Below are 21,488 nucleotides of genomic sequence, written 5' to 3' on the forward strand. Positions count from 1 at the left end.
CCGAATCTTCCCATCATGCTCCTTTATTAATAGTTTCTTCTTCGGCATGCTGGCGAGTGTCTGGAATTAAAAGTTTAGTTTAAATAAAAATGCAGATATGAATTAAAATAAATATTTTATTTATTGATAAATAATTAATTTTATATATTAGCCTCATACAATTACAACTATTGGGTATTAAAAATAAAATAAAACTAAAATGTTTGCTTTTCTCCCTTACCTGTTAATGGTATAACCCAAAATGTCAAAACAGGTCACACACAGCCAAACAACTTGTGAAAATTGGGAAATTGGGAGGAGGAGAGAAAAGATGTGATATGTTTTGTATGTGAATTTTTGACACTAATTCTTTTTTTGAAAGTATTACTTAACTTGTTTATCTTAGTCATAATTTATATTCGTTATAATATTTGACAAATCGTCCATTTTATTCACTGGATAATATATAATTACCAATGCTTGTTATCCATGATGCCTTGGTAGAGAAAATTCATAGTAGTAGGCCTAGGGTAGTAGTACCATGTTTAAACTATACTATAGATAGGCTACAGCTAATACCAAATAATATGCTTACTGCACAATACTGTACCAAAGAACCTAGTTCTTTGACTGTACCTATGCTAGTATTTCTATTAGTAACTATCGGCGTGGCACGGTGAAACATAATAGGTGTTATTTATTATTCTATTTCGCACGGTTGACAATTTGTCTAGTTTAGTTTTAGCCACCACCACAACATACCACACTATTAGTATTACTATATTAGTACAGTATTAATAAATATAGTATCAAACTATATTGACTATGGGCACGGTTGATTTAAATATGCACATATATATAATGATGTAGAATATATGTAAAAAAATATAAATTACAAACACACACAATTATTTCTAATCAATCTGCCGTAAATTAATATTTTCATTCTTTTTTTTAAAGAAAAGAATAGGTTTCATTTTGATTTGTTGCTATGGCGATTGAGAGATTAACTGCACATTTGAATGATGCTATTGTATGCTTTCAAACAAAGGTACTGAAAAAAATATTTTTTAATTTAATCTTTAACACCAGTTGACCCAGGAGAGTATTTAAATAACGTTTTAAATTGACTTTCACATTTAAAGATATTATCCAAAATAATAAACAATTAATTGGAAACAATCATATTGTTCCATTGTTATACATTTACAAATAAACACCGAAAAAATATATTTTATGCTAATAATGCTATGCAAAAATACATACTGTAATGGTTGCTTGCAGATTGGAGCCTATGACAAAGACTTATGGGAAGAGTACATGGAAGAGAAAGAGTTACAGGTAACATCAATTGTGAATATAAATATAGGGGGGTGGGGGGCGGGATTGTTGTAGGAAAAAGAAAACAATTATAAATGTAAAAAAACAAATTTGAATAATAATTATTGCAGCACTTTTATGTACAGAAAATAATAATGAACTTGATATTGATAGGAATTTGGAAAGAATGTGAATGCTCCTATGAAATCCACTCGTCTCAAGACAGAACTAATTGACGTGGATTTGTTTCGTGGTAAGAGTGTTTTTAATACCTTTCTATGTTGTGAACAACAAATACAAATTAGTAATAACTATTTGAATTTTGATGAGAGGATAAACTTTGAATGCACTTTTCTCTTGAACTCTTTTCCTTAATTTAGGTTCTAATTTTACGAAGGCAAAACCAGAATATGCTTGGGTTGCGAGTACAAGACGGGCTATTACTAGAGTCATCCTCTTTCCATTTTGCTATAAATGGTATTTCTTAATTTGTCTTCATTTATTTAATAAATGTTTAGTATATTTACAACTTGCACAATATAGATTATTTTTTAAATTTAATTTTTCCTAATCCAACTTTTTTTATTTTATTTCAGGTGGATTTCTAACATTTCTCGCAGACTGTTTTTTGTATTTTTGACTCTATATATTATGCAGGTTGTCTCTATGGTGATGTACTTCTTGGGTTATGTATCCCATGGAGAAGAGGTATGCATTTGAACCTTATGTAATGTGATATTGATTTATGATTGATAGATAATTTAAAATATACTGATATTGGCAGACATGATACAGCTGACAACTAGGTCTGATTTGTTTTATGTTAATAAAATACACAAAAATAATGTTGCTGAGCCATGTATGCAAGTATTGTTGTTTATTAATTTATTAATGTTGCTGAGCCATGTATGCAAGCATTATTGTTTTAATACTATTTCAGAAGGTTACTATTGTTGAAGTGTTTAGTCCTGTTGTTCTGATGCTGATACTTGGTACAACCTATTGTCAAGTAGTTTCAACAAAAGTCTCCAAGTTACGTCACTTGCAGCGCAAGTCGTCTCGTAGGTAAGAGTTATCGTAAAAATTATACATAGCATCAAAATGTAGTACAAAATGCAGCATTAGATTGTTGTCACTGTTCCATTGTTTTTTTAAGGAAATTTAAAATTAACTACAAAAACCAGCAAAAAAGAGATAAAATCCAGCAGCATTCAAATGCTACCAATTGGAACAATTTACCGAACAGATCACCTGAAAGAAGCAGGTCAACTGTAAATGAAATGAGTCTGAGGAGAAGGGTTGTTGCACATGACAGTTCAGATAAAAATGTACTGGACAATCATGTTGCAAAAACAAAATCTGGTCATGGCCCGGTCTATATTGCCAGAGGGGATGAAAATGTAAACAGTAGATCAAATGAGGACATTCAACATCTAAACTACCCTATTGAATCAATGGAAACTGCAGGTGATATCATAATTACTGATGATAATTTTGAAGATCTGATTTATGAATTGAATTCATCTTCACTTAATCCAAATGAAACCACATTTGAAAGACCGTTGTCATCTAATTGTCAAGTTAGAAATTCATGCATTCCTGGATCAGATGAACAAAGCAGAAAAGGCATACAAGAGATTAGCCCTAAGCCTAATAGCAAGCAAAATAATAAGTTCAAATCAGCCACAGCAAAGGTATGTCAGTTCTTGTTTACATAGTCAGCCTAAAGTTTGAACTAAAGGTGGAGTGTTGATAGAAAAAAATATATAAAAATATTATGTAATGCAGTACCCTACTATCTACTAACAGGACTGTAAATAAATAAAATGTGAATGTAATAATGATTAAAAATATAATGGTTATAATTTCAAAATAGATAGTTGATTCAGAAAACAGGTTTTCTGGATTGAATTTACCAACTGAGGGTGATGAACTGTGGATGGACAAAGGAAGAGAAGATGGATCATCACCAAGTTCATCTGAAACAAGTGATTCAAGCGAATCTGATGAAGATAGTGAGGAGGAACCTGACAGCCTACTAAAACATGAGAACCCATTCTGTTCAAACATGGCCTCTATACCAATGCTCATTAATAATTCTTATACATCTTCAGAAAAAGAAAAAGGTAAACAACATTTGTATAAATAAGTGTTTGACAACCAGAGTAGTGATTATAGAAAGTGTGTGCTCACAGTGTCTACAATAATCATCTTACTATTTCCATGTGTCAGATGACAGTACTTTAATAATTGACAAGATTTTTATTACGGTATTTTGCTACTATTTTTAGTTGGTGTTCGTATGTTTATTGGTAACGAATGCAAGAAGACAGAAATGACAGTAATTGAGATAAGCTGTGCAATCAACCGTAAAGTAGATGGCAGTAACATCAACAATGCTGATTACCTTATTATTGGTTTCCTCTTTTCTGCTATAATTGCTGTTGTTCCAGTCTGTTATAGGTAATGCTTCCATGGATAATCAATACTGCAGAGTCACAGTTTCTATAATATCAATTTAAATCTTTTGTTAGGAGAAAAAGAATTAATTTATGTGAGATTAAGAATTATTGTTTTAATTTGACTATATACAGATTACATGCATCACAAATCAAAGACTCAACATCATGGATGGAAGTCAATTGGTTATTTGAAATTCATCGCATTATGTTTGGCTCTCATTGGTCAGTTCAATTTGTAACCATAACATCATTGGTCGAAAGATTTTTACTAAGTTTGATGTACTTCTTTATGCTGGCTGTTACAGAAAGAACATATAAGCAGGTACTGTACTTTATCAGTGAAATACAAGGGAATACATAAAACAAATATCATTTTGCCTAACGTCAATTGTCAATATTTAATCTCATTAAACAAAAACAGCAGTTATGTTACTGTGCTATATTTTCAGAGGTGTCTATTTGCAAAATATTTCACCCACCTGACATCAGCAAGACGAGCCAGAAAGTCTTCTCTCCCTCATTTCCGATTGGATCGTGTAAGCAGTATTAAAGCATGGCTTTCACTCCGTTCATTCTTGAAAAAACGAGGACCTCAACGATCTGTTGATGTCATTGTTACATCAACATTTTTGGTGACATTGCTTCTTATCTCACTTCTTTGTACCGAAGTAAGTCTACTGTACATGTCAACAAATGTTCATTCTATGTTCCTGTAGCAAATAATATGTTGTTATAATTCGTAGTTGATAAAATATAATAAAATAAGCAATATTAAGTAAATAATTTATTTATTTATTTATTCGGTATATAAAAATATATTACAAAACGACAGTCAAGGACTGAAATGAATTGTATTACAAATAAATACAAATTAGTTAAAATTTCTATAAAAATAGAAACATCTTATTAAAATTAGATATCGTACCATAAAATTATAAAACATACATGAATAAAAAACCTTAAAACATTCACTTATTACATATCTAAAAAAGAGCTAGTGGTGCCTATTAATTAAATCCACCATGGTGGGAACTGGAGACGACCTAAGTCTGCTGGTTTTACAATGAGGTACTTCTAGAAAGCGGTTGAATCTGAGAGACCGAGCTGGCTTATGAAGAGGGGGAAGTATTTCTCTAAACAGCTCGGATTTTAATAAGCCTTTCCCGAAAGACAACACCAGTTTGTTTCTTCTCTCAACAAGAGTAGGTAAACCAGTAACAGACAATGCATGATCATAGCACAAATAGTTGTTACCTAGCATGATTCGCAATGCTCTCTTTTGTACCTTTTCAATAGACTTGGACATATCCTTAGTGATAGCGCCATGCCAAACAGGGGCAGCATATTCTAAAATAGGTCTTAAATAAGCCATATAAACAGTCAACTGTGATGTTATGTACTGTACATCACTAATGATAGTGCTTATTTTTTTATTTTTGTACAAGAATAAAATGAACCATATATGATAATACAAATGATTTTTATTAGTAGTCATGTGCACTTGTCAACAAACAATATATTTTTGTTTGATAGCTTCTACGAGACACTGATAGACTCCACTCTGAGCTGCACAATTGGGACGTTGTTATCTGGAGCTTTTGTCTGAGTATATACCTGCTCAGATTTGTGACATTGGGATCAGAAATCAACAAAAAATTCAGAAACAGCTCATTATTGTTAACTGAACAGGTAAAGTTAATTTAATTATGGTCCAACAATCATTGCTAAAGAAATTGACTTGTTAAGTCACCATCTAATCACAGAGTGCCTCTATCATTGCTAAAGAAATTGACTTGTTAGGTCACCATCTAATCACAGAGTGCCTCTATCATTGCTAAAGAAATTGACTTGTTAGGTCACCATCTAATCACAGAGTGCCTCTATTATGGTCCAACAATCATTGCTAAAGAAATTGATTTGTTAGGTCACCATCTAATCACAGAGTGCCTCTATTATTGCTAAAGAAATTGACTTGTTAGGTCACCATCTAATCACAGAGTGCCTCTATCATTGCTAAAGAAATTGACTTGTTAGGTCACCATTTAATCACAGAGTGCCTCTATCATTGCTAAAGAAATTGACTTGTTAGGTCACCATCACAGAGTGCCTCTATCAATTGACTTGTTAGGTCACCATCTAATCACAGAGTGCCTCTATTATTGCTAAAGAAATTGACTTGTTAGGTCACCATCTAATCACAGAGTGCCTCTATCATTGCTAAAGAAATTGACTTGTTAGGTCACCATCTAATCACAGAGTGCCTCTATCATTGCTAAAGAAATTGACTTGTTAGGTCACCATCTAATCACAGAGTGCCTCTATTATGGTCCAACAATCATTGCTAAAGAAATTGATTTGTTAGGTCACCATCTAATCACAGAGTGCCTCTATTATTGCTAAAGAAATTGACTTGTTAGGTCACCATCTAATCACAGAGTGCCTCTATCATTGCTAAAGAAATTGACTTGTTAGGTCACCATTTAATCACAGAGTGCCTCTATCATTGCTAAAGAAATTGACTTGTTAGGTCACCATCACAGAGTGCCTCTATCAATTGACTTGTTAGGTCACCATCTAATCACAGAGTGCCTCTATTATTGCTAAAGAAATTGACTTGTTAGGTCACCATCTAATCACAGAGTGCCTCTATCATTGCTAAAGAAATTGACTTGTTAGGTCACCATCTAATCACAGAGTGCCTCTATCATTGCTAAAGAAATTGACTTGTTAGGTCACCATAACAGAGTGCCTCTATCAATTGACTTGTTAGGTCACCATCTAATCACAGAGTGCCTCTATTATTGCTAAAGAAATTGACTTGTTAGGTCACCATCTAATCACAGAGTGCCTCTATTATGGTCCAACAATCATTGCTAAAGAAATTGACTTGTTAGGTCACCATCTAATCACAGAGTGCCTCTATTATGGTCCAACAATCATTGCTAAAGAAATTGACTTGTTAGGTCACCATCTAATCACAGAGTGCCTCTATCATTACATTATGGATATTGAAACTGATTTTAACGCTAGCATATTTGTTGTTGTTAAACATTCTTTCTGTTTTAGATAAACCTGTATCTGCGAATGGAACGCAAACCAAATAAGAAAGATGACTTAATGCTGGCTAACAATGTACTTAAGTTGGCCTCTAAGCTCCTCAAGGTAATGATCAAAACAAATTTGTACAAAATCTTACTGTAACATTAACAAATGAGGGTTGAAATGGAGGTCACACAAATGAAACTTATTGCCATTTCTTTACCATAATTATATTATTACCAAATTTTACTGATTTTAATTTAGGAGCTGGAGAGCCCATTTAAGATTTCTGGATTATCGATGAATCCTCTATTTTACAACATCATTCGTGTAATTGTACTGTCAGCTTTCTCTGCAGTTCTCTCGGAAGTTCTTGGTTTTAAACTAAAGGTAAGGGGACCTTCAGTGTTTAGAAATTTAAATGATATAATAAAATAAGATATAATACATTTACTTTTAAAAGACACACCGAATTCTTTGAGTATAAATAACATGCAGATTTGATTTCAAAGGAATTAGACTTAAGTGAGACCGAGCAGTTTAAGGGAATTAGACTTAAGTGAGACCGAGCAGTTTAAGGGAATTAGACTTAAGTGAGACTGAGCAGTTTAAGGGAATTAGACTTAAGTGAGACCGAGCAGTTTAAGGGGATATAATCCTTCACAATACAAACCATAACTTATAATGCAGTTTAAATTCTTCTTCTCAGCTTTGGAAAATCAAAACATGATAGCAAGCTCCTTCTGGTGATTACCAAGAGATAAAAACTCAGTGTTCAGTTACATGTTGCTAATACTGTGAACCACTTAAGTATTGTTATTAACTGAACTGAAATCACTGTACGTCTATGTGTTATCACCATAAGTCTATGTGATAACTTAATAATTTATAAGTTGATACTATTCTGCTTACAATGATGAAAAATGTGCAATTTCAAGAGATAACAAATTGTGCTTGCTTTACTATGTTATTTATTTATAATCAATATTAATTTATAATTAATATTAGGTACTTAAACGTTACCAGTTGTATTTCCTCAGGGATTATAATTTAGACCAAAGTCACCCTGTGACTTACCCCATCAATGGGAATGAACCAGTCACCCTGTGACATACACACACCCCCATTAATGGGAATGAACCAGTTCTGCATTATCTATGCACTATTGAAAATATTGATAAATAATATCAGCCATATATTTATTGCAATATATTTATATGTAGTACATAATTAAATAGATGTTACTTTGCTACAATGAGAGTGTATGTAAAAATGTTCTTATCGATGTTACTCCAGTTTGTGAAAGAAGCTTGCCTTTTGTTGCCCTCGATGTCTTATTGATAATAATAGCTGTATTGTTGTATTAATCATAAATCAGTAACAAATGTATTGATGTAAAATAAAAACAAAATGCAAAATATATTAGCTTTTTACTTTATTGATGTAAAATATGGCTCTTTATACCCATGATGAACAAATTATTGATTTTTGGGGTTTTTTTATCATCTTTTGGATTTACCACCTCTACCTCCTCGGCTTCTACCTCCTCGGCCTCCACCACCTCGGCCTCTTCCACCTCCACGGCCGCCTCTTCCACGGCCGCCTCTTCCACTGCCACCTCCTCCTCGGCCTCCACCAAAATTGTCACCTCCTCGGCCTCCACCAAAATTGCCACCTCCCTTTCTGCCAAAGACATTGCCTCCTTTACCAGCACTTCCACCCCTGCCATCTCGTCCCCGGTCTTTCCTAGGTTTACTTCTTTCTTGATTCTTTTCTTTTTTCTTGCGTGTCTTTAAGATTTTCTCATTTGGTATTAATTCATTTCGTGCTTTTCCTTTCTGTTGTTTATGATGACCACGGTAACGATTTCCTAACGTTGATTTTAAACCAAGTTTGCCTTTAAAAAAAACACAGTATTTCTTTAATGCTGTACATGAAAGATACTAGATTAATCAGTGTGCAACACAGTATTTCTTTAAATGCTCTACATAATAGGTTCTACAGTAATCAGTGTGCAACACAGTATTTCTTTAAATGCTCTACATAATAGGTTCTACAGTAATCAGTGTGCAACACAGTATTTCTTTAAATGCTCTACATAATAGGTTCTACAGTAATCAGTATGCAATAAATATAGAAGCAGGGCATCACCATGTCTTCTTGGTGTATCTTCATCATCACTTTCATCTGCTGCCCTCACACCAACCTTGCTTTTTTCTTGCCAATCTTTGTACCTAAAAAAAAAATAGAGTTGTAATATATTATTTAATTAACAACCTGCTTTCAATTAGTGATTTTGATTTGATAAAGTGGTTGAATATACCTGTTTGTTTTGTAAGATGCTGAGATGTACATCCCACTTTCTGTTTTTATTTTCTTTAATTTATCTTTTGAATATACCTGTTTGTTTTGTAAGATGCTGAGATGTACATCCCACTTTCTGTTTTTATTTTCTTTAATGTATCTTTTGAATATACCTGTTTGTTTTGTAAGATGCTGAGATGTACATCCCACTTTCTGTTTTTATTTTTCCTAATGTATCTTTTGAATATACCTGTTTGTTTTGTAAGATGCTGAGATGTACATCCCACTTTCTGTTTTTATTTTCTTTAATGTATCTTTTCCAGCTTCGTTTATGTATTTCTTCTTTTTTCTGTCCCTAAAAAAAGAAAGTGAAATATTTAAACAAATGTTTATTATTTTAAACAACGTTAATTGATTACAAAAGAAATTGCCCATATATGGACATGATGATGTCATATCACTACCATATTTGGGCATATCACTACTATATTTGGGCATATCACTACCATAACAGAATAATTGTCTTACCAGCGAATAAGCTTCTGATTTTTATTCATTATGCGACTGTCATCCTGGGTTAAGTCAAGTACAGCAGACTTAGCTTGATGACTAAACGATGAACCAACACTTAGCCTGTCAAATAAAACACACACAAAAATTACATACAGATAAAAGTAACATGAATATGATAAATATAGACTTTGATAAAATAGAAGCATATGTACCCTTGCTCTGTTTGTTTGTCTGACGGTGTATAGGAAATATAGTAATCACTACCCTCATCAACTTTGGCTGATTTACGTCCTCTTTTGCCATCTATTACCACCGAGAATGTATCCTTAAAATGAAAAATAAACTCCTCAGGTTTATATGATTATAAGAAGCATTAAAATATACACATATATAAACATTCTATAATCAATAAGTAATACATCAATAAGTAATATATCAATAAGTAATACATCAATAAAATTACCATTGCAATTTCAACACCATCGTCATCATTTGCTTTTCTTTTTCTACTTTCTCCACTTTCTATTGATTCCTTTTCTTCCAATTTATTCCTTCTTTTACTAACTGCATTTTGATGAATTCTTCTCTTTGTTTTCATAACATCAAATGCTGAACTCTTTGCTGTTGTGTTGGTTTCAAATATTGTCTGTAAGTATTGACAATTAAGACTTACTTTGGACACAGTTTATAGTTAGTTAAGAATGGATGTAATATCATAGAAAAAACAAGTTATTTATTTTACCGTTTTTGCTTTATAATTCTTGATTCCATCCACAAGTTGGTATCTTGTTGTTTCATCTTTATCATTTACATCTATTTCAAAATAAATGTCATTATTATGAATTCAAAAACACATAAATAACACAAGATTGTTTCATTTTGGATTAGTATTAGTTATTATTCTTCTATTAATTATTAACTTACCAAACATTGGATGCAACATGACATTAACTGCATCAAACTCTTTCATACGTTTAATACTAGCCGTAGAGGGCGCTGGTCGTGATTTAAGATATTGTGAGTAAGCATTGTGACAAACTTTTTTCAATCCTTCAATCTCAATTGATCTGTTTTCTAACTGCTGTATGTGATCTGCTTCATCCTCCACTATACTTTGAGGTACACGTCCAAACAAGCCATCATCATCTTTATAATATAGTAAATTTGCAAAATATTATTTCAAATGGGTTCTCCAATTTTGGTGATTTTGTTATCATTATAAACCAAAATTTAATTGATAAAATCTACATTTTTTTGTTGCATATTCAATTTAATCATTAAAGGATACTAATATGATCATCACCTTTAGTGTGTGAACTTTGGCAGAATGTCAAAGGTCGGCCAAGGAACAGATGAAGGTCAGCTAAATGTGCCAATTCATCAGGTGCCACCATTGAGAAAGCTGTACCACTACGACCGGCTCGCGCTACACGACCTGAAAAACAAATTGACTCAATAAAAATGAGAAACTACAACTAAGAAAAACTACAATACAAATGAAGTTATAACTTACCAACTCTGTGTATGAATAACTTTGGTTTTGCTGGGAAGTTAAAATTGATGACATAATCCAACATTGGGATGTCAATACCACGAGCAGCTACATCTGTCACTAACATCACATTTGTTTTTCTATTTGTAAATTTTGCCACATTAATTTTACGTGCAGTCTGGTCGAGAGAGCTGAAGATGTAAGTGCAGCTTACACCAGCTTGCGTTAGAATCTTGATAGAAAAAATGTTTTAGGTTTAGTTTTTAATTACTGTAGAATTGGAAGAGCATTTTAATTTTTGTATTCCTAAACTAAATTTTTATTTATTATTATTTATTTTTTTGGTACTTATTGCGGAAAACGGTTCTTTTTTAATTGGACTTTTAATTAAAGACAGCTAAGAATATTCAATTTGATATCATACACAATAAGAAGCATGTGAACGTAAAATACTACACATTTTAAATTGATGCAAACATCAATCTCACCTCCTTAACAAATTCTACATGATGTTTAGTTGCCAGAAAAACAACAGCAAGTTCATTGGGTTTCACGACTTCTCTCAACAGGTACATCAACACTGGTAATTTATCTGCTGCCCTCATACAAAGAAATGATGTCTATAAAATCAATGGATGAAATAACTGTTAAATGGTTTCGACTCAAATTGATGTCTAATTATTATATCAGCAATTATTATACAAATATTTATGGTATTTATGTTATATTCATTTTGGATTTTACCAATATTCTGTAAAACCTCTAACTCTGTTAAAACTTGTTTATCGACATTTAATTTGTTTTGCCATAATTAATAAAATCAAGTTTGATATACCTTGAGATTTTCACTGACTTTAGTTTCAACATCAAGACGTATAAGTAGAGGATCATTAAGACCTGCCTGAGCAAATTCTACCAATGACTTTGGAAGTGTTGCAGAAAATAAGACTGTTTGCCTGTTGTCAGGTAATCTCTGAATGATCTCTCTTAATTGCTCAGCAAATCCAAGCTCAAATAACCTAATATAAACAATTGAGAAATGAGCGACCGTAATTTACAATCTGTCAAAGTAGACAAATTCATTTATTAATATTTTCATTAAACACCAAGCAGGGAGGTACCAAGGGTCTAAAAGTCAACAAGTCATTTTGAATGGCCCTACAATGACTACATTACGACTGAACTTTAAAGCAACAAATGTAGCATGCATACAAAAACACAAAAATATCAAATTTGTTATCTGATACTTAAGTAAACAGTGTATAACTAAGTATTAATTGCCAAATCAGATAAAAACAGAATAATATTGTACAGATGCCAATGGAATATTCTAAATGTGATATGATCTTATGTATGGTATTTAAAATGATACCTGGTCTATCTATATGCAGATACTGGTGTAAATACAGGTAAACACATTAATATTCACTTTACTTACACAAGACTAATGGATAGTTACAGTAAACAAGCCCATTAGCTTCACAATATAATCATCCCTCCATGATATAATTAAGTGTTTCAACTTGATATAAGTTATTAGTGCAATCTACTTTGATAATTATATCTATGATATGGCATTTAATCAAACATGTTTCGTCATACAACTCAAGATCAAGGTAAACAGAGCCTTAAAAGAATTAAATTTCATACTCGAAGCAAGAATTAAAAATCTCATTAGAATTCTGGATATGGTCAAGTTGAAATGGTCTTGTTAGTTGTTCTCATATAAACGCCCAGTGTCAGTAAGTATGATTTTATTTGTGTAAATGTTTTATTTCATTAATTTAAGGTATACCAAGTATAGCTCAATATTTATCTACAGGTCATTCTATGTCGATAGATAGCTCACACCAGATGTTGCCAGCGTAACACCACCATATCATCATGATGAATATATCACTGTTTTCATTAATTTTCTGTTGTCATCAAACATTTTCATCATCCTGCATAATAGCTATATTCTCATACATTTCAAGTAATTTCTATAGCCATAAAATTCCTTAATTTGTTTCACTACCATTATTTTGTTTTAATCTATGTTTATCTATTGTTTCTGTTTAGGTTCTCAGTGGATTGTTTTGTAAAAATCAAAAGATTGAACTGAATATTACAAAATCATGGCAAATTACTGCTATCCAATAATAGTGAATGTAACAGACATTCTGACAGAATCCAGCGGGCCTTTAGGAACAGTCATTGAAGTTATCTACCTTATTACTCTATGTATTGTAGGAAGTGTTGGTAACATATTTGTGATTTCAGCAATAATTTTCACGCCAGCATTACGAACTGTAACTTACTTTTGGGTTGCCAATCTAGCAGTCTTTGATCTGATCACTACAGGCTTTCTTATGCCATTCTTTATTTATAGTGTGTACAACAACAGTTGGAACCTTGATTGTAATTTGTGCAAATTTTTAGGATATGTTACACTTTTGACTCTAGGCATGTCTTTAACTACCCTGACAACTATTAGTATTAATCGTTATATACTGATAACTAAATCTCATAGATTTTACATCCGCTTTACACAATATAAATATATTGTGCTTACGATTTGTATTAATTTTCTGTTGACTCTTGGACCGGTGTTAGCGCCAATGTGTGGTTTTGGTGAGGTGGGATTTAACGTTGCATTACGACATTGCGCAATAGTTTATGGAGATTTGGAATCATGGAAGTTTGAAGCAATCATAATAGGATATGCAATGGGTTATTCCCTTTGTCTTGTTACTATTACAAATTACTTGATATACAAAGCTTATCATGAGAGCAGACGACGGGTACATACACATTCTCTAACAATGCGGAATGGTAGAGCATTACCTAGAACCATATCACAAGCGCCACGCAATCCAGAATTTAGAGTCATGAAAGCTGTTATTGCTATTGTTAGCATTACATGTTTCTGCTGGATTCCTTACGGTATTGCTGTTTTTACAAATAAGGACAACCAAACATCAATGGTTTTTATAAGAAGTGCTAATGTATTAGTTTGGACCAATGCAGCAATAAACCCATTTCTTTATGCTTTAACAAACCAAAACTTTAAAAAGACAGCACATGGACTTGTATGTTGTCATTTGAGTTCCATAGGAAATGCTTCTCCACAACACGGTACACACTACAATAATTCAACAGCAAAATGAATATCTTTCTCACCAAAGACAATGTACTGAATTACAATAATGAATATTTACCTGTATATCTGTATTTGTTAACTTTGTATGGTATCAGAATAAATCAAATACTGAACTACAATATAATCTAAATATTCACCTGTCAGCCTCATCAAAGACAACGTACTGAACTGCTTTCAATTTTAGATCCATCTCCATAATGATATGTAATAAGCGACCAGGTGTTGCAATAATTATATCAGGATTCTCATGTAAGGCAGCGAATTGTTCTTCCATGCTGTCGCCCCCTAGAATTACCTCTGCACGCAGATCTGTGAAACGACCTAACTGAAAATACAACAAAGATAAAATGTTAATAAAAGAAAAAAAATGGATCAAGAGTAATAATGTTATTTATTGTTTGAACATTGACTCCTGATAATATAAAGTTACAGGATAAGCTATTTGATTATCACTATTTTTACTTCAGTATATCTGTTTTTATTTATAAATATTGATTTTGTTCTTAACTCATTCTACTTACCTCTTTGGCAAACTTAAGTGTCTGTAGGGCCAGTTCTCTTGTAGGTGACAGAATTAAGGTTCTTGCACCAGATTGCCCTGACCGTTGCTGCAGCTTCTCCAACATTGGAATAAGAAATGCAGCAGTCTTTCCACTACCTGTTCTTGCCATGGCAACCACATCTTTGCCTTCCATTATTTCTGGGATACTCTAGAAGACAGGTAGACATATTTTACAATTTAATATAATTATTCAACAAACTGTAAATGGTCGCTGACAAATCAGACTGGATGTTAAATTTCATTAAAAACTTTTTCAAAAAATGCAATAGTCTTTTACCTTGCGTTGAATGGGTGTTGGAATTTTGTATCCCTTACGAATTATACCTTTGAAAACTGCATGATTTAAACCTATAAATGATAGAAAAGTTTATAATTAAAATCACAGAAACATAATCTCAAGAATCATTTAATAACATTTTTTTGTAAAAACAACTTTTTTAATAGACTCACCCATTGATTGGAAGCCGCCAGACTTTTTCTTTTTGTTTTGAATTTTAACCATTTTACGAGTATCGAGTTCATCTTCCATTGATGGAAATGAATCAGGTAGGAAGTCAGCTACCTAAAAATAAAATGTAAAAAATCAATAATAAGAAATTAGGAATCCTATTTATATTCACAAGGTCGACCTCATAAGTGGGCCGAAACGTCCCTTGCTGGGCCGAATCATAGTTAGTAGCTACCAGTTAGGCTAGGTAGCAGGGCCAGCCAGGCGTAACTGGCTAGCCTAGGCCTAGAGAGGCCTAGCCTAGCTAGTACTAACTAGGCCCTAGACTAGGAGTACTAGAGTAGAAGTAGTAGGCCTAACCTTATAGAGAGAAGCTAGCCTAGCTAGGCTTAAATAATAATTTATGTTACTACGTTAAAAATTACCTTGTCAGTTACTTTTTTTTTCCCCATGTTTACTAGGCCCTAGTTCTAAAATAAATTAAAATATGCAAGCAAAACTCAACACGTTGTCATTCTAACTTTCATGGACGCAGCCATCTTACTTAATACAAATAGAGGGCGACAAACACTTTTATATAAAAAACAACAAGGTAAACATGGGTGGTTGGAGAGGTGGGTTTTTAGTTAAAAAACTTTCGCTGGTTTTACAAAAAAAGTATTCAGTGGTAAGTATTATCTTTAGTTGTGATAGATTTGGAACAGGCCATTTATGTATTTAGCAAAAGATATGAAGATTCCATGTACTATAACTGCAGTTATTAAAATAAATACTAAATAGGCTAGCCTACCTTTTCTTTGCATATTCATAGCCTGGCCTACATTAGACTGTATCCCAGAGGCTGCGGCTAGGGCATTATTTTTTCCCTCTCAAGTTAAGGCAGAAATTATGAGTACAGGTATTGTTGCTGGAGCCTAATTATTTTTAAGGGTTAAACATTACAAGCTGACCTAAATATAACTGAGCATATTCTCTTGCTAAAATATTAATTTTAACTTAAAAATAAATAAAATTTAATGACAAAAAAGATTGACGTCGTTTCAACTATGTAATATAAAAAAACATGGATGATGTTGATGAGCATCGAACCCAGTGCTTCGGTTCCTTCGTCTGAAGCCAAACATTTGTCAAAACCGACACAAGAAATTTGATCTATGTCCATGCTTATATAGCGCCCCCTATAATGTCCTAATATATGTTATTATACTGTGAATTATTATTGCCTTAAGTTGATGGGAGAAAAAAAAGAATGCTATTTAATATGAGAACAAGATAATAAGGAACTTACACAGGGAATGTCAGCTGCACTTGGCCAAGATTCCCTCTATTTTTTACATCTCTCTGCACAGTCAAAACCCCTTGAAATAGGGACAAAATTAACTTTAAATATTAAAGAAAGGTAATGATGATGGGTTTTTTTAAATTACTCTCATTGTAAGCATCCAAAATACATAACCTTAATTAATTGCATTAGTACAGAAATATGAGAAACATTATACATAATAATTGGTTGTTAAAAGTTGGAATGCCAAGAAAAGTATCACTCATAAATCATCTTCAAATTGAATATATAAATTATAAATATTCTATTTCCACAGGATTCAATGGCATTAGCCTCAAAACTACCCAAATATGTAAAAATTGTTGAAGTTGGCCCAAGAGATGGACTTCAAAATGAAAAGGTGATTATTTTTTTATTGCAATGCCAAGCTATAAAAGTTATGTTTTGTACTATATTTAGCTAGGCCTAAATGTTTGTCGGCCGTTTATTTAATTACCGTACATTTTTTTAGGAAATTGTGCCAACAGAGGTGAAAGTAGAGCTTATAAACCGATTGTCTGAGACAGGTCTTGCTGTCATTGAAGCCACCAGCTTTGTGTCTCCAAAGTGGATTCCTCAGGTTGGTATGATCATATACTGTACAAGTTCTTGATTAGAAAACATGATTAGAAAACAAAACTTTGTTTAGAGATATTATTCATTTTTGTTTAAAGATGGCAGATCATACAGAAGTAATGAAAACAATCAGTAAGAACCCATCATTAAAGTATCCAGTCTTAGTTCCAAACCTGAAAGGGTTTAATTCAGCAGTTGCAGCTGGTGCGGAAGAAGTTGCCATATTTGGAGCAGCTTCAGAATCTTTCAGTAGGTATGGCATTCCTATAATCATAGCGTTCTCTTCAATCTCCTCTTTTTAAAGTTTCTAAATTTATTAGTTAAACTAATTGTGTTTTTATTTTTCACTTTAGAAAAAATATTAATTGTTCAATTGATGAAAGTTTGATGAGGTTTGAGGAAGTTATGAAATCTGCAAAACAATCAAATATTCCAGTAAGAGGTTATGTATCTTGCGTAGTAGGCTGTCCATACGAAGGCAAAATAGAACCAAGTGCAGTAACTAGGGTAAAGTTGTTTAGTCTTTATGTCTTTATGAGATTTGCATTTAAAAAAAGAAAACTTTGTATGTGATCCTCAGCTGATCTCCCATTGAACCGTTGAAATAAATTATTCAAAGCACTGATGTATAATTTATAGGGCAAACTTTTAGCAATATGCACATTTCTGATAACTATAAGATAGATGTATGGTAAGCCTGTACTCCAAAACTGAATAGGGGTTTACATTTTTTTATGAAAAATGTGTATGCACTTGCACAGAAATAATAAAAAAACAATCTCTGAAGAAAAAGAATTACTTTAACTGTATGTATTTTTAGGTAGCAAAGAGAATGTGTGAAATGGGTTGCTATGAGATCTCTCTTGGTGACACGATTGGAGTTGGAACTCCTCTAGCTGTGCAACAGATGCTACAAGATGTCATGAATGATGTACCAATTGAACAACTTGCCGTTCATTTTCATAACACTTATGGTCAAGCTTTAGTTAATATCTTTGCTGCTTTACAGGTGATTTATTTACTGATTACAGTAGGACATTTTACATACCCTTGTTGTTTTATTCCCTCGATTTCTATGTATGCCAGAGGCAAACGCAGGGGTGTTGCCCCCAGTTGCCATACCCTTGTTGTTTTATTCCCTTGATTTCTATGTATGCCAGAGGCAAACGCAGGGGTGTTGCCCCCAGTTGCCATACCCTTGTTGTTTTATTCCCTTGATTTCTATGTATGCCAGAGGCAAACGCAGGGGTGTTGCCCCAGTTGCCCGGGCAACACTCTTAATTACATACTAAATGTTTTTTATGCCACTAAATTAAAATTTACATCCCATTTCATCATAATACCTAATAACCATTTACGTTATAGAATTCCAGGGTTGAAAGAGCCTTATGTAAATTGACAGACTGTACTATCTAGGCCAGTATCAGTAAAATAAACAAAACATTACTACAACCTTAATAGCTATTATAATCTACGTCCTTGCAGGGCGGGGGGGTATTAACGTATTACTAGTAGATGCCAATAGATTAACATATAAAATGTCTGTTATACTTCTAGCTGGGAATAAGTGTTGTAGACTCATCAATTGCTGGCCTTGGTGGCTGCCCATATGCTAAAGGTGCTTCTGCTAATGTTTCTACTCTGTTATACTTCTAGCTAGGAGTAAGTGTTGTAGACTCATCAATTGCTGGCCTTGGTGGCTGCCCATACGCTAAAGGTGCTTCTGCTAATGTTTCTACTCTGTTATACTTCTAGCTAGGAGTAAGTGTTGTAGACTCATCAATTGCTGGCCTTGGTGGCTGCCCATACGCTAAAGGTGCTTCTGCTAATGTTTCTACTCTGTTATACTTCTAGCTAGGAGTAAGTGTTGTAGACTCATCAATTGCTGGCCTTGGTGGCTGCCCATACGCTAAAGGTGCTTCTGCTAATGTTTCTACTCTGTTATACTTCTAGCTAGGAGTAAGTGTTGTAGACTCATCAATTGCTGGCCTTGGTGGCTGCCCATACGCTAAAGGTGCTTCTGCTAATGTTTCTACTCTGTTATACTTCTAGCTAGGAGTAAGTGTTGTAGACTCATCAATTGCTGGCCTTGGTGGCTGCCCATACGCTAAAGGTGCTTCTGCTAATGTTTCTACTCTGTTATACTTCTAGCTAGGAGTAAGTGTTGTAGACTCATCAATTGCTGGCCTTGGTGGCTGCCCATACGCTAAAGGTGCTTCTGCTAATGTTTCTACTCTGTTATACTTCTAGCTAGGAGTAAGTGTTGTAGACTCATCAATTGCTGGCCTTGGTGGCTGCCCATACGCTAAAGGTGCTTCTGCTAATGTTTCTACTCTGTTATACTTCTAGCTAGGAGTAAGTGTTGTAGACTCATCAATTGCTGGCCTTGGTGGCTGCCCATACGCTAAAGGTGCTTCTGCTAATGTTTCTACTCTGTTATACTTCTAGCTAGGAGTAAGTGTTGTAGACTCATCAATTGCTGGCCTTGGTGGCTGCCCATACGCTAAAGGTGCTTCTGCTAATGTTTCTACTCTGTTATACTTCTAGCTAGGAGTAAGTGTTGTAGACTCATCAATTGCTGGCCTTGGTGGCTGCCCATATGCTAAAGGTGCTTCTGCTAATGTTTCTACTCTGTTATACTTCTAGCTAGGAGTAAGTGTTGTAGACTCATCAATTGCTGGCCTTGGTGGCTGCCCATACGCTAAAGGTGCTTCTGCTAATGTTTCTACTCTGTTATACTTCTAGCTAGGAGTAAGTGTTGTAGACTCATCAATTGCTGGCCTTGGTGGCTGCCCATACGCTAAAGGTGCTTCTGCTAATGTTTCTACTCTGTTATACTTCTAGCTAGGAGTAAGTGTTGTAGACTCATCAATTGCTGGCCTTGGTGGCTGCCCATATGCTAAAGGTGCTTCTGCTAATGTTTCTACTCTGTTATACTTCTAGCTAGGAGTAAGTGTTGTAGACTCATCAATTGCTGGCCTTGGTGGCTGCCCATACGCTAAAGGTGCTTCTGCTAATGTTTCTACTCTGTTATACTTCTAGCTAGGAGTAAGTGTTGTAGACTCATCAATTGCTGGCCTTGGTGGCTGCCCATATGCTAAAGGTGCTTCTGCTAATGTTTCTACTCTGTTATACTTCTAGCTAGGAGTAAGTGTTGTAGACTCATCAATTGCTGGCCTTGGTGGCTGCCCATATGCTAAAGGTGCTTCTGCTAATGTTTCTACTCTGTTATACTTCTAGCTAGGAGTAAGTGTTGTAGACTCATCAATTGCTGGCCTTGGTGGCTGCCCATACGCTAAAGGTGCTTCTGCTAATGTTTCTACTCTGTTATACTTCTAGCTAGGAGTAAGTGTTGTAGACTCATCAATTGCTGGCCTTGGTGGCTGCCCATATGCTAAAGGTGCATCTGGTAATGTTGCTACAGAAGATGTTGTATATATGTTAGATGGTTTGGGAATTCAAACAGTAAGATTCTATTTCAATACTTTTATATCCAAAACACTATTTTCATATTTGTGACTTAAATAAAATACTGTATACTTTTAGAAATCAAACCATTATTGACTTGTTTCAAGTAAAGAAATGTATGTTTTATTTACAGGGCGTTGATCTTGGAAAATTGATAAGTTCAGCAGACTTTATATGTAAAGCACTTGGAAAGGAATCTGCATCAAGTGTTGGGCAGGCTAAAAGCAGCCTATGAGTACATCTGCATCAAGTGTTGGGCAGGCTAAAAGCAGCCTATGAGTACATCTGCATCAATTGTTAGCTCTGTATACACTATCAAACTTTATTTGACAAAAAAATGTGATGTGCCCATATATGGACATGATGATTTCATATTATCACTACCATATTTGTGTATATATCACTATCACATCACACTTTTTTTGTCAAAGTAGTTTGATAATGTATACAGAGCTTTAGCCAGGCTAAACACAGCCTTTAGTTATGAATTCAGTTATTTATAAAAACACATAAGAAGAGAGTGTAATATAATATTAGTGACTTTTTAAATTTATTAAAATAACTTGTGAAACATTAAAATATGGTGTTCCTAGGCTTTTTGTATCCTTTTAAATTATAGTATGCATATGTTTAACAGGTTTTGCACAACAATTTGTTGTCAAATATTTTACAATAATATATACGGTAATACAATAATTACATAATAAAAGTATCTAAAGTAAAATAAAATGTTGCTTGTTTTATTATAATGATTTTGTTTTATATTGATGTTAATTGACATGAAAAGTTATCACATATATAACGCTGGTTAATTACTGATTTAAAGAAAATGTATTTTGAAAATGGGAAATTCCAAGATTTA

The 21,488-nt window shown here is 33.5% G+C and overlaps 4 protein-coding genes across 5 annotated transcripts; 3 read left to right on the forward strand and 1 right to left on the reverse strand.

The window, feature by feature from the left end:
• The first annotated feature begins 242 nt into the window (after window positions 1–242).
• On the forward strand, window positions 243–8,201 carry LOC144840769 (protein PHTF2-like). Its single transcript, XM_078696783.1, has 16 exons — window positions 243–324; window positions 940–1,030; window positions 1,264–1,320; window positions 1,474–1,552; window positions 1,680–1,776; window positions 1,896–2,007; window positions 2,240–2,364; window positions 2,456–2,993; window positions 3,176–3,425; window positions 3,591–3,762; window positions 3,894–4,083; window positions 4,211–4,429; window positions 5,295–5,450; window positions 6,828–6,923; window positions 7,065–7,190; window positions 7,510–8,201. The coding sequence occupies exons 2-16, from the start codon at window positions 971–973 to the stop codon at window positions 7,528–7,530; spliced, it is 2,298 nt and encodes a 765-aa protein (XP_078552909.1). The 5' UTR covers window positions 243–324; window positions 940–970; the 3' UTR covers window positions 7,531–8,201.
• Window positions 8,202–8,222: 21 nt separating this feature from the next.
• LOC144840768 (ATP-dependent RNA helicase DDX54-like) lies at window positions 8,223–15,810 on the reverse strand. The gene is made up of 17 exons (XM_078696782.1): window positions 15,687–15,810; window positions 15,264–15,375; window positions 15,091–15,161; window positions 14,773–14,961; window positions 14,389–14,576; window positions 11,945–12,128; window positions 11,598–11,729; window positions 11,131–11,341; window positions 10,921–11,052; window positions 10,542–10,763; window positions 10,360–10,430; window positions 10,081–10,263; window positions 9,830–9,942; window positions 9,633–9,737; window positions 9,355–9,459; window positions 8,952–9,034; window positions 8,223–8,697 (listed from the first exon to the last, which is right to left on the reverse strand). The coding sequence occupies exons 1-17, from the start codon at window positions 15,711–15,713 to the stop codon at window positions 8,303–8,305; spliced, it is 2,523 nt and encodes an 840-aa protein (XP_078552908.1). The 5' UTR covers window positions 15,714–15,810; the 3' UTR covers window positions 8,223–8,302.
• LOC144839805 (neuropeptides B/W receptor type 1-like) lies at window positions 13,227–14,275 on the forward strand. Its single transcript, XM_078695304.1, has one exon. The coding sequence runs from the start codon at window positions 13,227–13,229 to the stop codon at window positions 14,256–14,258; it is 1,032 nt and encodes a 343-aa protein (XP_078551430.1). The 3' UTR covers window positions 14,259–14,275.
• Window positions 15,796–21,317, forward strand: LOC144840770 (hydroxymethylglutaryl-CoA lyase, mitochondrial-like). Of its 2 annotated transcripts, XM_078696785.1 has the most exons (9): window positions 15,796–15,928; window positions 16,860–16,943; window positions 17,055–17,162; window positions 17,257–17,411; window positions 17,512–17,665; window positions 17,979–18,167; window positions 18,815–18,875; window positions 20,559–20,623; window positions 20,760–21,317. In XM_078696785.1, the coding sequence occupies exons 1-9, from the start codon at window positions 15,860–15,862 to the stop codon at window positions 20,859–20,861; spliced, it is 987 nt and encodes a 328-aa protein (XP_078552911.1). In that variant the 5' UTR covers window positions 15,796–15,859; the 3' UTR covers window positions 20,862–21,317. The 2 variants fall into 2 exon arrangements, with proteins under 2 accessions (XP_078552911.1, XP_078552910.1); XM_078696784.1 differs by lacking the exon at window positions 18,815–18,875 and having other exon boundaries at window positions 20,498–20,623; window positions 20,760–21,316.
• Window positions 21,318–21,488: the final 171 nt, after the last annotated feature.

Source organism: Antedon bifida, chromosome 4 (genome assembly GCF_963402885.1).
Source record: "Antedon bifida chromosome 4, ecAntBifi1.1, whole genome shotgun sequence".
Taxonomy (NCBI): Eukaryota; Metazoa; Echinodermata; class Crinoidea; order Comatulida; family Antedonidae; genus Antedon; species Antedon bifida.